The sequence below is a fragment of the Stigmatopora argus genome, chromosome 23 (genome assembly GCF_051989625.1).
Source record: "Stigmatopora argus isolate UIUO_Sarg chromosome 23, RoL_Sarg_1.0, whole genome shotgun sequence".
Taxonomy (NCBI): Eukaryota; Metazoa; Chordata; class Actinopteri; order Syngnathiformes; family Syngnathidae; genus Stigmatopora; species Stigmatopora argus.
This window is the reverse complement of record NC_135409.1, coordinates 4,645,001-4,660,131: the sequence shown is the minus strand read 5'-3', so window position 1 is coordinate 4,660,131 and position 15,131 is coordinate 4,645,001. Positions and strand designations below refer to the sequence as shown.

The 15,131-nt window shown below is 43.4% G+C and overlaps 2 protein-coding genes and 1 long non-coding RNA gene across 10 annotated transcripts in view; 1 reads left to right on the top strand and 2 right to left on the bottom strand.

The window, feature by feature from the left end:
• Positions 1–59: 59 nt before the first annotated feature.
• Positions 60–7,793, bottom strand: cpsf6 (cleavage and polyadenylation specific factor 6). 6 transcript variants are annotated; one of them, XM_077594020.1, is made up of 11 exons: positions 7,650–7,793; positions 6,909–7,118; positions 6,730–6,833; positions 6,499–6,653; positions 6,243–6,422; positions 5,896–5,979; positions 5,078–5,561; positions 4,885–5,000; positions 4,660–4,810; positions 4,360–4,558; positions 60–636 (listed from the first exon to the last, which is right to left on the bottom strand). In XM_077594020.1, the coding sequence occupies exons 1-10, from the start codon at positions 7,707–7,709 to the stop codon at positions 4,372–4,374; spliced, it is 1,731 nt and encodes a 576-aa protein (XP_077450146.1). In that variant the 5' UTR covers positions 7,710–7,793; the 3' UTR covers positions 60–636; positions 4,360–4,371. The 6 variants fall into 6 exon arrangements, with proteins under 6 accessions (XP_077450146.1, XP_077450147.1, XP_077450149.1 ...); XM_077594021.1 differs by having other exon boundaries at positions 6,508–6,653; XM_077594023.1 differs by lacking the exon at positions 5,896–5,979 and having other exon boundaries at positions 4,642–4,810.
• LOC144069012 (uncharacterized) lies at positions 7,065–9,879 on the top strand. 2 transcript variants are annotated; one of them, XR_013298360.1, is made up of 3 exons: positions 7,065–8,268; positions 8,365–8,452; positions 9,441–9,879. It is a non-coding gene; the product is annotated as an uncharacterized LOC144069012 (long non-coding RNA). The 2 variants fall into 2 exon arrangements; XR_013298361.1 differs by having other exon boundaries at positions 8,365–9,363.
• The window catches only part of cacna2d4a (calcium channel, voltage-dependent, alpha 2/delta subunit 4a), a 41,374-nt gene continuing 34,053 nt past the window's right edge, over positions 7,811–15,131 (bottom strand). For both annotated transcript variants that reach the window (XM_077594019.1, XM_077594018.1), the window contains 11 exons: positions 14,757–14,771; positions 14,437–14,481; positions 14,201–14,263; positions 14,043–14,113; positions 12,713–12,788; positions 12,574–12,626; positions 11,831–11,886; positions 10,694–10,814; positions 9,414–9,534; positions 9,252–9,329; positions 7,811–9,185 (listed from right to left, as the gene is read on the bottom strand). In XM_077594019.1, the coding sequence (XP_077450145.1) occupies positions 9,087–9,185; positions 9,252–9,329; positions 9,414–9,534; positions 10,694–10,814; positions 11,831–11,886; positions 12,574–12,626; positions 12,713–12,788; positions 14,043–14,113; positions 14,201–14,263; positions 14,437–14,481; positions 14,757–14,771 (798 nt within the window). In that variant the 3' untranslated portion in view covers positions 7,811–9,086. The remainder of the gene's footprint in view (positions 9,186–9,251; positions 9,330–9,413; positions 9,535–10,693; positions 10,815–11,830; positions 11,887–12,573; positions 12,627–12,712; positions 12,789–14,042; positions 14,114–14,200; positions 14,264–14,436; positions 14,482–14,756; positions 14,772–15,131) is intronic.

Here is a 15,131-nt window from a genome sequence, read left to right as displayed (position 1 = left end):
TCAATATGATACACACCTTACAGTACATTTAATATAAATGAGCCAGTTCCAACCGTGAGTACCTCAGTAAACAGATTTTTATTACAACACCATCTAGACTTGATCAAAAGCAGGGACAAAAACATTCCAAGCACGAAAAGACGAATGAGAATGAATGAAGCGTGGTTGGGCGGGGAAAGAGTGGGTGGGTGGGACACGGGCCTTATATAAAAACTGCTTTCTATTGGCAGCACACAGAAAAAAAGCCCTAACGGTTGTCTATTAAAAAAAGGAAAGGTGGGCGTTTGAAGAGTTGTTGCAAGAAAGAGACAGTAGATCACCTAATTGTTATGAAGGCGGGCTGTTTTAACAAGTGACGCGAGACGGAGAATAAAGAGGAAAAACAAATCAAAATAAAAAAAAAGGCTAAATGGAGACATTTCCAATTACAATGAATAGAGGTTTGAACAAGCTTACAAATGAGCAGCTCCTGCACCCCCTCTGCACACTAGACGTAGACAGTAGGAGTTGGAAAGACGGTGGAGGAGGTGGCACTGTGTGTCCAGCCATGCAGGCGGTTGGTTGGTTGGTTGGTGTCGGTGGGGCTGAAGTCCATCCTCCTTTTTGACCGTCCATCCATCGGTGTTAGGTAGTGAGCTGAAAGGTGTCAAAATGGAGGGTGGTGTTTGGTCTCAAGGCAGCGCAACAGTCAACACTCTCTCCTCTAATCATACAGCTCCAATACTACACCCCAAATACACCTGGGAGATATATACAGTGGTACCGCTACATACAAAATTTGCAGGCTACGAAAGCCTTTGATATGCCTATTATGGTGCCAATATACGAACATTAGATCCAAGTTATCAAATTCCCCAAAATGTCAATGTTTCCCGTAGCTGTAATTTTACGCTGAAATTGTCGCGGGGGCATTGCGTCCCGGTTGACAATCTCCCTACACGTCGCTGGCCTCCGATTGGCTGTCTCCCGACAACAACTCTCAATTTGAGTGTGGTTAAAGCAACTTTTGTCTTTATTTTAAATTGCTGAAAAGAAGCAAAGTTGTTTTGAATTCATGAATTTGAAGTCGTGTTTATTTGCATGTGATCGTGTGCTAACGTTAGCTTCCTCCTTACACCTAAACCAGGGGTAGGGAACCTATGGCTCGGGAGCCATTTGTGGCTCTTTTGATGGATGCATATGGCTCTCAGCTAACCTGTGAGTTAAAAATATGGAAACCGTCAGTGAGAGTTGATTCCCAAACGCACCAATAGGAGACTTTTTCTACCTTAAAAATTGTGAAATGAATTTAAAAATGCACATTTTCATGTATGTTTACTTTTAAATTCTGTGTACGGCTCTCAAGCCATAATATTTGAAAGTATGAATTGTTTAAGGCTCTGTCAAAAAGGTTCCCGACCCCTGACCTAAACGAAATGAAAATGTTTTTTTTATTCATCTTAATACTTAACATTCTCTCATTTTTGTGTGTTTCTCACATCTTTAATTAAAAAAAAAAATCGGGAAACTTTGATCATTTTTAAAGGATTTGGTCAGTCTTTTTTTTTTTGAGGACCGCGGAGCGAATGAGAGAATTTACAGATAAAATACTGCTCTATTTACAAAAAAAATCCAAGTTGCGAAACATGTTCTGGAACCAAATAAATTTGTAAGTAGAGGTACCACTCTATATCTATTCAACATACACACTCAAGGCTGCCGAACTGCGGAGCTGGGTTACAAATGCAATGTGACTAGGAATATTTTACATGGACACGTTGAAGAAAATGACAGCTATGATGGTCTAGTGGCTTACGTTTTGCAATCCCGACATCTGAAAGCTTGATTCAAGACTTCTTAGAGTCAGGAACTCTCAATACATTCTTACTCTTGGGTTCATACAGCAACCACCCGCCATAAGACAACGATTGGCACAATCAATTTTAGTGAACGCAGTTCCTTCACAAGAATAAAATGCTACATTTTCAGCGACTGTTATTGTAGCCATGCTTTTCATGTGGAATTTTCTTTTTCCAGTTTTAAGGCACAAGTAAAATATAGGAAAGGGCCAAGTTTGTGTTACCTTATTATCGTAATATTCCTAGCATGAAATGAAAACTAAACAATGAGAACTAAAATTAGCACGACGGCACATTTTTAGACACGATTTAAATTCACGCAAACTCTTCCTCTGTGGAAAGTGAATTTTTGCGCCCTCCCCCACCTTACAAAATCTCTTTCCGTCCCTTCTGGCATTTGCCTGCTTTCATCAATCACAATTTCATAATTAACAAAACAACCACTAGAAATGGCAACCAAAAAGGCTCAAATACACCCCACAACCATTTAATCAACCGAATCAAAATAAAAAATAAATTCTCAACTCCTTCGCTTCCATTGGCTGTAATGAGACGTCCAGTTTATTTTGACTGAGAGAAGATGACAGTGAATGGTCACTGTCAGCCCTCCAAATCCAAATGCATTGGATGTCTATCGCCATCAACGGAAGTGAATGAATTGAAAAAAAAAAGACACGTAATTAGCCACTTATGAGCCAACCAATTAATGAAGAAAAAAAAAGCCAGCATCACAACCTCTACTACACTGATGTCAATCATTTTCCCCTTAAAAAAGACAATTTTCCAGGCAAAAAAAGACAGCTTTTTGGTCGACGTATTCCTTTCAAAAGGCACACACAAACAGATTCCTTAATTTTGGCGTTTACATGTTTCAAAAGACTGTTTTTCTTGACAAAGGCGAACACACTAAACAGCATTACTGATTAAGTTTGACAAGTCAATTAACCTAAGCCATGACCCGATCCCATCGAACATTAGCGACCGCTCGTCACGTCATTTTTCAAAGCACTGGTGTCAAACGATTAAAGTGCTGAATCCATACAATTTTTTTCCCTTTTTTTAATAGTCCCTGTGAGGCAACTGGCTCAATCTGCAGACCACTTGTGCGCAATAACGGAACATTTCAGGGAATTTTATTCCAAAATGTCAATCTAACCGAACTGGTTTTTGGTTTAATTATTGCTGAAATGTCCTTTTAACAAAGCTGATCATCAAATATGACATCAAAATGGAGGACTATCAATACTTGCATCAGAGGGACTACATTGCATAACAGCATTAAAAGTTATATTGCAATGTTAACATGTTGTTTTTACCGCTTTCCTCACAAGAATTTCTTTTAGGAGTGGTTTTAACATTGTACAAGTGCATTTTTTTTGACCTCGTGTCCACGGGGGATCTCATGTATGCAACTGTCGTGATTGGTGGATCGATTCTGTGACAATCAATTCTCGAAAAGAAACCAGTTTGCATTGCTCTTATCAATGGAAATTCGGTTTATCTTTTTTTTTTTTTTTTTTTAAAAGAGGTTCTCAGTGGACACAAAGTCGTACTTGCCGGCCAAAAGCGTCGGGCAGGAATAGTATAATTAATTTTACACCGATAGCTCATGTTCCAAGCACATGAAAGCGTAGCCATTTGCTGATTCTATTACATTCTTTGGACATTATCTGTTGCAAATGACAAAAAAATTAAAAAGAAAAATTGCCATTCTCGTCATTGTGCATGAATTTACATATTTTATCTACAAAAAGATATATTTTTAAAGATTACATACATATTTAAATCTGTGGCCATTTTCATTTAATAAAAATGGGAACTTGTAAAAAAAAAAATACGCTGTCATAAGGAACACAAAACCCAGTGATTACATCTGGGGTGCAATGACCGTATTCTGCATCATATACAAAAAATACATTTGTAAATGAGGACAAAGCGGAATGACAAACATCTTAAGGCAGTTACGTGTAATTTCAAAAAGTATCACGGAATTATTTCCCCAATGCAACCACAGTTGTTGCTCATGATTGTGTGGAAATGTGTTCTGTTCTTTACTGTTACCATACAAAGTTGTCACACCCTTTGCTTTCCATGACAATTTTTGGTCTGTTAGCATTTATTGCTGTTCAAATCCTTATTACGATTCCATTATTTTTACGTATAGACTCCCGTTTTCCCAAGCAATAGTCACTTTTGTGATGCAGCTTAAAATGCTTACAGACCAAAAGTAAAAATCATTTGCTAAAACATTTTCAGACTTTAAAAACAAACCAAAAATAAAAACAGTTAAACCTTCTGACATCCATCATTTTGGTATGTCAGTACGACATCTGTGAAAACATGTACGTTCAAGTCGATTCGGTTAAATAAGGACACTTACCTTGCACTTACCAGCTCAAGTCTAATCTTCTGTCTTCATGGTTCCATGAGTTATCAATAAAAAAAATCTCATTTCATAACAATGGCACTGAATTTTTAAATTAAAAAAAAATAAATTTAAATTGCTTGCGGCTGCACCCACCTCGCTCGTCCACTAGCGGTGCCGATACTCCCTCTCACGCTCTCGTTCGCGGTCTCGGTCGCGATCCCTCTCGCGGTGGCGGTCCCGCTCCCGGCTGCGTTCGCGGTAGTAGTCCTCGTGGCGCTCGCGACTGCGCGACTTGTGACGCCGGCTCTTCTCCCTCGAGCGGCTGTGGTCGCGCTCTCTGGAACGCTCGCGTCTACGGGGAGAAAAAAAAATAAAAATGAACACGGGCGCCTTTTTTTTTAAAATAAACAGCATGCTTGAGGCGAATCTAATCACTCCAGTTGCGATCCGGACCTGGTGGAGCCGTAACTTTTGGATTCGATTCCGTGCAGGCAATCCTGAAGAGAGCTTATGAGGACCTTGCAGCGGTCGTCCGCCGACACCTTGGACTGCTTGATCAGACTGATGGCGGTGACCAAAGTCTCGATGGCGCTGCCGTAGTCGGCTGAAGACGAGAGGAGGGGAACAAGTTTAGCCGTGGAGACGCCTCCGCTTCCAATCCGAAATCCCGCCGCCGACCTGCGCTGGCGTCGGACACGGCTCTGGATATGGCGCTGGAGGAGATGGCCCGGTTCCTGTTCATTATCTCCTCAAACTCGGGCTCGCTCAGAGGGGTCCGGGACGGCTCCATTTCCCTGCAATTGAAACGTAGTCTCGGTTGTCAGAATTGTCGCCGCGGCGGTAAAAAGCGACAATTTGTCGATTTACACACCGGGCTCCGGGACCGTAATCTCCCCTCTCGTAAGGTGGCGGGCGTCCGTACGGGTCGTTTGGTCCCGGGGGCCCGCGGCTGTCATTGGGCGGCATGTTATTGCCACCGGGCGGGGGGAAGAAGGCGGGATTGACATGGGGGGCCGGCGGCGGACCGCCTGGCGGAGGTCCTCCCAGGTGAGGCGGTGGAGCCAGAGCCAATGGAGGCCCTAAGGGACCCGGGGGGCGCGGTGGGAACGGACCAGGTGGCGGGGGGCCTTGCTGCGGTGGCGGGGGCCCCGGAGGCGGACCGTAGCCTGGGGGCGGAGGGCCGGGCGGCAGGGGTCCTAAAGGCGGCTGGCCAAACTGACCCGGGAAGAGAACCGGGGGAGGAAGCCTGTCGCCCCGATTGGGAGGACCGAGAGGAGGCAGGAGACCCTGGCCGGGAGGTGGTCCGGGTGGGCCGGGGGGACCGGGAGGGGGACGAGGGGGACCCTGCACGCCACCTAAAAAAAAAGCAAAGCATAGACAAAAAAAGAAGGTCCAAAATAAGACGAACGTTACATCATGAGGAGCAACGCAGAGCTTTCCATTGGAAAGTACGCCTGCTGGCTGAATAGACGCAAGGAAAAAAGGTTTTAATAATGACAAATTGCTCTACAATGCACCGTGGTGGGCTGACAGTGGCAGTTTAAAAGACATAACTGGGCCGCTATATGATTGCAAAGCGTACTTGTAAATGGAACCTATTCAGAGCATTGACCTTGCGCAAGGCTCAATTTGGGGGGGTCAGACAAAATGGATGAAATCAGTCAGTCACATCAAAGTGAGGCATTTCACCTCTGTCGCGCCAGCTCCCAGGATTGAAACTCATTTCCAAGTGGCCATCTTGGTGCCTAATCAGATCAGGTCTCATCCCTGAGCCTAACGGGGAGGAGAAAGCAAACCAATCACTCAACTTTGCCTCCCCCGCCCGGGTCATCGGCCACTAGGAGAGAGAAAAGATGTCAGGGAGAGGGAAAAAAAAAAATGTGGTGCTGTTCCCTCATACTGGAAGCATGCAGGCAGCCAAAGGCGATCGGAAGCTTAAAGACTTTTCGGAATGGCGGCTCAAGCAAAGGAATGTGGAGAACATAGAGGAAAAAAAGCAGAAAATGGCAGCAAATACATCAATCGAATTAACTTACCAGGGAAGTGCGGCGGCGGTCCTCCAGGCCCGACGCCACCCGGGAAACGGTCGCCTCCGGGGCCCCCGGGAGGTCCGGGAAACCTGCCTCGACTTCCACGACTGCCCATCGGAAAGCCGGCGCGGCCGCCGCCGGGAGGGCCGGCTTTCCCTTCGCCCGACATCTGTCCCGACTGAGTACCTGGCAGGGGAAAATCGAGTTTGTTAAAAACCTCGCATTGCCACATTGTGTATGGTGGCTGACATAGTGGACTTACTGTGCTTACTTTTACGGGACTGCATCTCAAACTGGCTGAGAGATTGCTTGTTGCACGGCGCCACAATGGGATTCTGACCATGCAGCTCTCTCTTGGATAACAGGTCCATTAGCTTCCTGGACGATCCATCCGAGCCCACGCAAACCAAAGCGAACCTAGAAGGACAAAAAAGACAGATGTCATATCGTACCATCCCGGTCCTTAAAGGGGTTTTGACCCCGGAACACCGACCCTTTAGATTGCCCATTGGCCCTGTTTTCGAAGAACTTGATTTCCAAAACATCTGTGATTCCTATCGAGCGGATGGCTTCCGTGAGGTCCTCGTCCGTGGTCCACTGGAGAAGAGGAAGGACGGTCGTCATGGCGAAATTTGTCGGCCTGGACTTTCATTCAAAGTGGACCCAACTCACCCAGGTGAGGTTCCCGATGTACAGGGCGATCCGCTTCCCGGTGTAAGTGTACACCACGTTGGGTGCGGGTGGTTTTCCTCCATCCGATCCCGCCTGCGCAGGCAACGAGTCTAAGTATTCTCGGTCCTCCGGTGCGTCGCCATTATTGGCGGAGGGGGAGATCACGTCGTCGTACAGGTCGATCTGATCATGGACCGGGTACTCGGGTTCCTGGAACACACGGTCCAAACGATTCAAAAACTTCAAAGCCGTTTTTTAAAAATATTTTTTAAATTTGATATCCAAGTCAAGTACTTCAAACGACATTGCGAACGCGCATTAAGAATTATTTTGACCCCTAGCTCAATCGCGCTGTTAGCAACATCAAGCTAAGATGCTAATAAAGCGATTGTTTGGCTTTGTTAGCTCACCGCTAACCGCCATGCTAAGGCGGCAAATGTGTTAGCATCCGACTAACCGGGCGGGTTAATCTAAACAGACACACCGCTATAAAAACACTCGGGCATCGCGCACGGAGCTCAGGGGGTAAAATGACAATCGATGGTTGTTTTTTCCATCCATTAGCGTAAAAGAAAATCGCCGACCGGTAGCGAATAGCACTGCGAATGAGGGCCATCGCGCGAGGGGCGAGGGACCGATCGACAAAGGGGAAATTAGGTCACGATCGCCCCCGCGAGTGGTAAATATATGTAAAAAGATATTCTTCAAGGATGCGAAACAGTGCGGTTTCGAAGAAATCACCTGGCTGAACTCCTCCTCGACGTCAGCGTAGATGTCGATGTGATCTACACCGTCCGCCATTTTCCTCTGGCGCTCGGCTTCACACACAGTGAAGAAGCAATTGAGCGCTGGAGCAGCGCCTTCCCTTGACCATGTTGGGTATTACAACGCTCAACCTTACACTCTTTTCATCTCCCCGTTTATTGTCATTTGAAAATGGTTTCATTTCACAACGAAGGGGAGAAAAACAATAAAACCCAAGAGAGGTACAAAAACAAAATGGATACTTTATCTCCAAATCGCGGCTTTGTTCTTCCATGTACAATGTGGACATCATAAAGCACGGGTTATTGTATAATGTCAATAAAAGCATAAATTCAGGATTTCAACGCGACAGTGATAGATACACATACGAACACATTAAGGATGACTTTTATAGGTAGTCAGTCAGGCAGGCAGTTTGTCATGAACACATGCCGGTTGAAAAAAATCTAAACACTAGAGGTGTATAAAAATACCTATGCAGTGATTTCAAGTATGACGCAATGACTCCAAGATGATTCTAACCAGTTGGATACGGAAGCCCTTGCCTATGTTATGGAATGTGATGTGCAGGACCATACGCCATTTGGTTGTCACGGTAAAATGACAAACTTGGAAAATGACTCCGATACATTCGCTCGCGTGATTCATAATTCATCCGCATGAGTCATGAAAGCTGCTTGCTTTTCTACAGGCCCTTTTCGATTGGAGATGCAAGGTGGAGGTGACTATTGGAGGGGTATCCATGGCAACAGCTGCTATCGTTTAGCACTTGGCAGAAGGTAAGGGAGAGTCCTTCAGGTCATTCTAGACCACAGGTGTCAAAGTGGCAGCCCGGGGGCCAAATCTGGCCCGCCGCATCATTTTGTGCGGCCGAGAAAGTAAAACATAAGTGCCTACTTTTTGTTTTACGATCAAATTCAAATGAAGATTATCGACGCATATTATATTTCCTGATCTTCCTCTTTTTAAATCAATAATTGCAATTTTTTTAATCCATTTGTTTTCTTTTGGTGTTTTCAGTTTAAAAAGCATTTTGTAACATCTAAAAATAAATATATAAAATATTTGCTGTTTTCCACTTTGATATTAAACCTAAGTAAAAAAAATATTTTGTTTCCTTTTGAAATGAAAAACAATGATTAAAAGACGTTTGCCCTTACTAAGAAAAAAAAGCTCAAATATACATGATTTTAGATCTATAAAAAACTGAATACTTAGGCCTTTTGATCCAGTTCTTTAATCCAATTAAAAAAAAAACTTAATATTATAGTAACTAAAACGGTCCGACCCACATAAAATGGAGTTGACGTTAGTTAATACGGCCTGTGAACCAACCCGAGTTTGACCCCCTTGTTCTAGACCGAGATGTTTTTGTTCCATATCCAAATTACCCCCCTTGCGACACCATTAGGGTCACAATTGGGAGAGAAATGGGGCGATGGAGGGACAAAGGAGCAACAGGAAGGCAGAGAGTGACGCGGCCGAAGCTCCTCCGCAGTCGTTTGCATTCTCCTGAAAGCATTAAAAAAAAATCATCTCAACGCGAGCTGGAAAACGCCCAAACGGCGTCAATGTTACCTGCGGGTGATAGGAATGACACGACTCTGGACGTCTTCGAATCTTCTGCGAGCGCATCCGCTCGCACTTGACTGAGGCGTTATGTTCAGAGAGGGGTCAAGGAGCGTTCGCAGTTAGTAGCATCTTTTTCTTTCAAATTTTTTACTGTTTACTGAAGGGGAGGATATATTTAACTTCCTTGGGTTCCAGGGTGATGGGCGGATGTTGTCTGGAGCAATCGCAGTCAGCCTGGACTACCAACATCAGCAGGTTGCTCTGTGGGATCTGCTGCACCACAAACATCCTGCAATACCAATTGCCATATGTGAACTCCTGCCTCTGAACCTCTTGGCCAATCTTAAAGCCTGGCTTTAAATTAAAGTTAAATTGTCATCACAACGCTGCCTAGAAGTGTGCTACTTGTGTGTGTGTTTGTGTGTGTTTGTGTGTGTGTGTGTGTGTGTGTTTGTGTGTGTGTGTGTCTCATCGTTTACCTTCAACCTGCACAAGGCTCTAAAGACGGAAATTAGTCTTCACATACATGTAAATATTACATATTTACATATATATGTTCATTAACATGAATATGTATATGTTCATTATTATGTACTGTCCCTTTATTAAATAAATCCAAAAAATAGTGCACAAATATTATTTCTCGGTTTGTTTTTTTGTTGCTGTATTTGTGCAGTTCCCTACTTATTTATGCTTTTGACTACTTATTTATTGATAATTTATTTATCTCTTATTGCTGTTATTTATCAATTATTTATTTGTCTGTTTGTTGTTATTGTGCACTGCGTGGTGAGGCTTTAAATATCATTACACTTGTATAGTAATCCCTCGATTATCGCGTCTTCACTTATTCACTACTTTGCAAATGTCTTCCACTATAAATTATTTAAAAAATATATTATTTTTGATAAAAATGTGACCATCCACGCTGAAACCACGTGGAAGCCACTCTTGCTACTAGGACTCAACGCTGAATTAAAAAAAAGTTATAATAGGGGTGACCCTACTTTGCGATTTTTCAATTATCTCGGCCATGTCTGGTCTACATTTACCGCGATATTCGAGGGATTACTTAATGACAAAAAAGCATTCAATTCAATTCCAATGTCCAAATGTCAGCAGTTGTTTTTGTAATACCGCAGCTGTACACACGAGGGTGCTCACTACACTTAACACATGTTTGGCTTGTCAACTTTCCTCCTTCACTTTAAATGTGCTAGTTCCCCTTTTTTAAAATACTTTCCTCACTCCCCACCACATGCTTTGTATAATCTCATGCACCCTCATCTAATCCTGTTTCTTCCCACTTATTTCCATCCCCACGGTTATATAAAACAGACAGAGGCACAAAAATGGATTTCAGTGGGACAGGAAAAAAAAAAGACTGGACGTGGGTTTAGCAGAAAGCTGCAATGCAGGATTATGTCTACGTGGGTGCTCACACTTACTTCTGGCAGCGCCCACACTTAATGATGCTGTTGGTCTCTTTGACCGATGGCTCGTGGACAAAACTGGGGTACTCTGTGTCGCACGGTTGCAGGATGTCGCCCTTTTTCTTGTGCGTGGAAGCTGGAGAAGAAAGAAAGGTCAAGGGTGGCATTTGATGCATTGCAACAGGGTCAAACGTGCGGTACACGGGCCGGAAGTGGTCCAGTAGGGGGTCCGATCCAGCCCGACGGGCACTTTGTAGTGTATTCATTCTGTACGTATGGAATTAAGTGTTTTCATTGTTTTTTCGACAAAGTCGCCACAAAAACAGATTTGGACGTCACTGGCGGCAAGCAAGTTCACTTTAAACAAGTCCCGCCCACATTCTTGTTCTATTTGGTATGAATTTGGCCCATGAAGCAAACTGAGTTTGATACCTTTGAGTTACAGCCTCAGTCACAAAAATTGTGACACTTAACACGTTTTAAATGAAAATCTGGTCCCGGTTCTGATGTCTAAAAAGCTCCAGTATTTGTATTTAATCAATAAATGCTGTTTTCGGCTGGATTTTACCTCATTTTCGGGTAATGTTTGCCGGTACACCATTGACGTTAATCGCTGTCTTTTCCCGGGAAAATCACCCCCCTGGCCCGGTTGTAATGTCTGAAAAGCGCCAGTATTTGTATTTAATCATTAAATGCTGCTAGGAAGTGGATTTTACCCCATTGTTGTGCATTGATTTATTGATTATTTTTTATGTGTCGCAGCTGTAGCTGCAGTAGAGGTTTTATAGCCATAAAATAGTTTTTGGGGGTTGGATTGATTCGTTGAAGGCGCTACGAGAAAATGCACGGACCGCCACTGGATTTTACCCTTGTAATAGTTAAATTTTAATCTCATTAAATACATATTAATTTTTCTCTCTGAATACTACATTGTATGACTTCTTGCAATTTCCCACCTGACCATTGGTTGGGAAACACTGTCCTAGTATATAAAGCGAAACAAAACATTGCCGCGTCACTTAAACTTTGTCTCCTGTGGCAACATTGTGCAATAACTTAAATCCTTTCTAGAGTTTCTGGGAGTAAACAAGGCTGACAGAGTGATTTTTTTTGTTTCCTCAACACCCCCCTCACCACCCTGCGTGAACTCACCATCTGCAAAGTGCTCTGTGTGCCAAAATCCACAGACGTTAAACTCAAGGAGAAACCTTGTGAAGTGGAGAAAAGAGGGAAGTGGACAGGGAGAGGGAATCAATTAGCCACGTCATCATTACATACTCTATGCTAGATTTCTCTCACTTTGCCCAAAACTGGGACTGAGCAAAGCGCTCGATTGGCTAAGCCAGGGGTCGGGAACCTTTTTGACGAAGAGAGCCACAAACAATTCATATTTTCCAATGTTATTCTTTGTGAGCCATACTACGCATTTAAAAGTCAAAATACATACATGTAAACGAGTGCCTTTTCAATTTTTTTTTTGTAATTTCACCACTTTTAAAGTGGAAAAAAATGAATATTTTTAAAAAAGATTCTTATACTGTTGCTAATCAATGAGAGGATGCATTCCAGAAGAGTCTACTGCAAAAAAAAAAAGAAGATTAAAGCAGTTCTAGATGTAATATCTCAGTTCTGTCACCAGCAATTCCCATATTTTAGCTCTCACAGGTTAGCGAAGAGCCAGATGCACCCATCAAAAGAGCCACATGTGGCTCCCGAGCCATAGGTTCCCTACCCCTGGGCTAAGCCAATCCAAAGCTTTTCATCCTGGCTAACGCATGTTGAAGAATTGAAAATTGAATGACAACAAAAGAAAAGAAACTTTCATTATTAATTCATAGATTTGGGGATTTGCCAACTATAGACCTGAGCTGCTTGTTGCTAGTAGCAACACTTACAGTAAGAAGTTGGAAAGGAACCACTTGAGGGTGGACACCAAAGCGAAGAATGACTAGGAGAAAATCAATCAATCGAAAACAAGTCAATTAACAAAATGATTGGCGCAGAAAATGTATATCTGTATATCTATTTACATACGCTGAGAAGCGGTCGGGCTCTGCTTGTGGAGTGTACGTTCATCTTGCACATGGCCTGGTAGTCAAAGAGAGACTCTCTGAGGAAATAAAAACAACAAAATGACTTTCATTTTTTGCTTGAAATACCTCAGACTGTATCTGTCACAAAAGCATGCAGGAAGGCACACGCGCAGGAAGAGCTGCTTATGCAATGTCCTGCGGAAAATGAAGCGTGATCAAATCTTTTAGCCGCATCAAGCGTCACTCACTCGCGAGATGTCGGCCATGAGTACAGAATCTATCGCGCAAACCTGGAAGACAAGTACTATTATCGGGGGTATACACTATCAGGATCCATATTTATTCAGAAATAGTGTGTTTCTATACATACAGAGGTACCTCGACATACGAGTGCCCCAACATACGAGCAATTTGAGATACGAGTAAAATTTGGGGCAAATATTTATCTTGAGATACGAGACAAATTTGGATATACGAGCATACAGCGGACGTGAGAGGCTGCTCATAAGAACATCATGGCCACTGTCTGTCTGGTCGCAATTCCCTCGTGTAATGTCTCTACGAGCACTGAGCGGAGCGTTTGCATTTTTTCGGTGTTTTTTTCCCGTTAGTCAGTGCGAATGGCGTATATACTACTTCTCGTTGGCAAGTGGTCGTGCGTTATCCTATTGTGAGGACATTTGTGTGCATTATTTTGGGAATATTTTGAAGGGAAGACCAAAGCAAACGACCCTCGATAGGTTGCATCTGAAAGTCAGGGTGGAGGCGGGGCAAATAGAGGCAACCCGGCCGGGAGAAGAAAGGTATCAAAATGTAAAACAAAATTAGAATTAAATTTAGTGTAAAGTGAGATTAAATTTATTTTTGAGTGTGTCTGCATCGTAATCCAAGTTCATTTAAATTTGTTTATGTTATGTTACGAGCGCGTTGCTGTGCAAAAAGTTTTCACTAGTTAAACCACTAGTTATTTGTTACTTTGTTAATAGATGGCGAATTAGAACAAATAAAAATGTTTTTCCAATCCAACATCCTGTTTTGGGTGTTTTTTCAGAGGGTTGGAACAAATTAATTAGTTTTTAGTTCATTTCTATGGGAAACGTTCATTTGAGTTACGAGTAAATCGACATACGAGCTCAGTCCTGAATGAATTTAACTAGTATCTCGAGGTACCACTGTATATAACATGGGTATGGTGCTTGTATGTGTTATAGATCTGAAAACAGGCCCAAACTGTCCTCATTATACATTGCTCAGATCTGTTTTTGGACAGAAATGTGCGTTTTTGAAAATTCTCTGGAGCAAATTCACGATTCTTTCCATATATTTTCTACCTTTTGAACATGCCCATTCTGATCATCGTGGTCATGACTGAGCCGTCCACCTCGCCGAAGAACCTTCCGGCCTGTCCAGGAAAACAGAAAAGGCGCGGGTGAAGTGGGTATCTCCGTTTTGCAACAACAGCACGTCACCGTCATATTGCTCGACTGACGTCAGCGCGCTGTTTCGAAACGAGGACGAAGCCATTATTGTCAATTACGTAGCAATCCATATCCTGCCATGACAGACGAAAGGAGACAGAGAGGCATTTAGGAGCGCCGTAGTGAGCCGCCACTCGGCTCAAAATGACACACAACAGACAAATAAGATCATTCAACTCGGACTGCGAGAGCGGGACATCTTCCAAAAGAGGACAACGCCGTTAAACGGTAGGTAGGGTACACTCACGAAGCGATCACAGCGAAGAGGACAAACTCCGTCCACGTCAGAGCACTGCGGGGGAAATGAAAAAGCCAATGTGAAGAAAATGTTTCGTAAGTGCGGCGCCAACGACAGGTGAGTTCGCGCGAAGCGAGGAGGTGTCGATTGGAACGCCTCACGGCTTCATGTTTCGTGGCCTTTTGGTGTCATTGAAATGATTTGCAGCGGCCTACGCAGGAACGTAATCTGGTTAAGTGGAGAACGCGAAGCGGATTTGGCGGCGCTCAGCAGGTGCAGATGTTCAAATGAGGTTGGATAGGCCAAAAAGAAGGGAGAAAATCACTTACATCAGTGTCGTTTGGCTGTCAAGACAGAAAAGAGAAACATTGCTGGATTAGTATTGGCTGTTAGCGTTAGTCAGTGCAGAATTAAGGGAAACACAATGGAGCCAATGCAAGACGGTGCAATGAAGGGTAGTGCGAAGAAAAAGCGTATGATGACAATCGATAGCCGTGTACGCGTGACTGAGTTGGCTCGCCAATACGTATAGAGAAGCAGGAAGTTTGCCTCGAAAGCCACGGTGGAATATATTAACCTCTTTGCCATGGTTATTGCACAAGAAGATTTAAATTTAGTGTAAGATTAAAACTTTAAGTGTGTGTGAATAGGAATCTAAGTTCATTTAAGTTAAATTTTCATGTTATGTTACAAGGGCATCCGTC

Coding starts and splice junctions, on each gene's coding strand:
- cpsf6 (XM_077594020.1), bottom strand. CDS start 7,709: ATGGCGGACGGTGTAGATCACATCGACATCTACGCTGACGTCGAGGAG. Junction 6,834..6,908: donor ACATCGGGAACCTCACCTGG/GTGAGTTGGGTC, acceptor CCTCTTCTCCAG/TGGACCACGGACGAGGACCT. Junction 4,559..4,659: donor AAAAGTTACGGCTCCACCAG/GTCCGGATCGCA, acceptor TTCTCCCCGTAG/ACGCGAGCGTTCCAGAGAGC.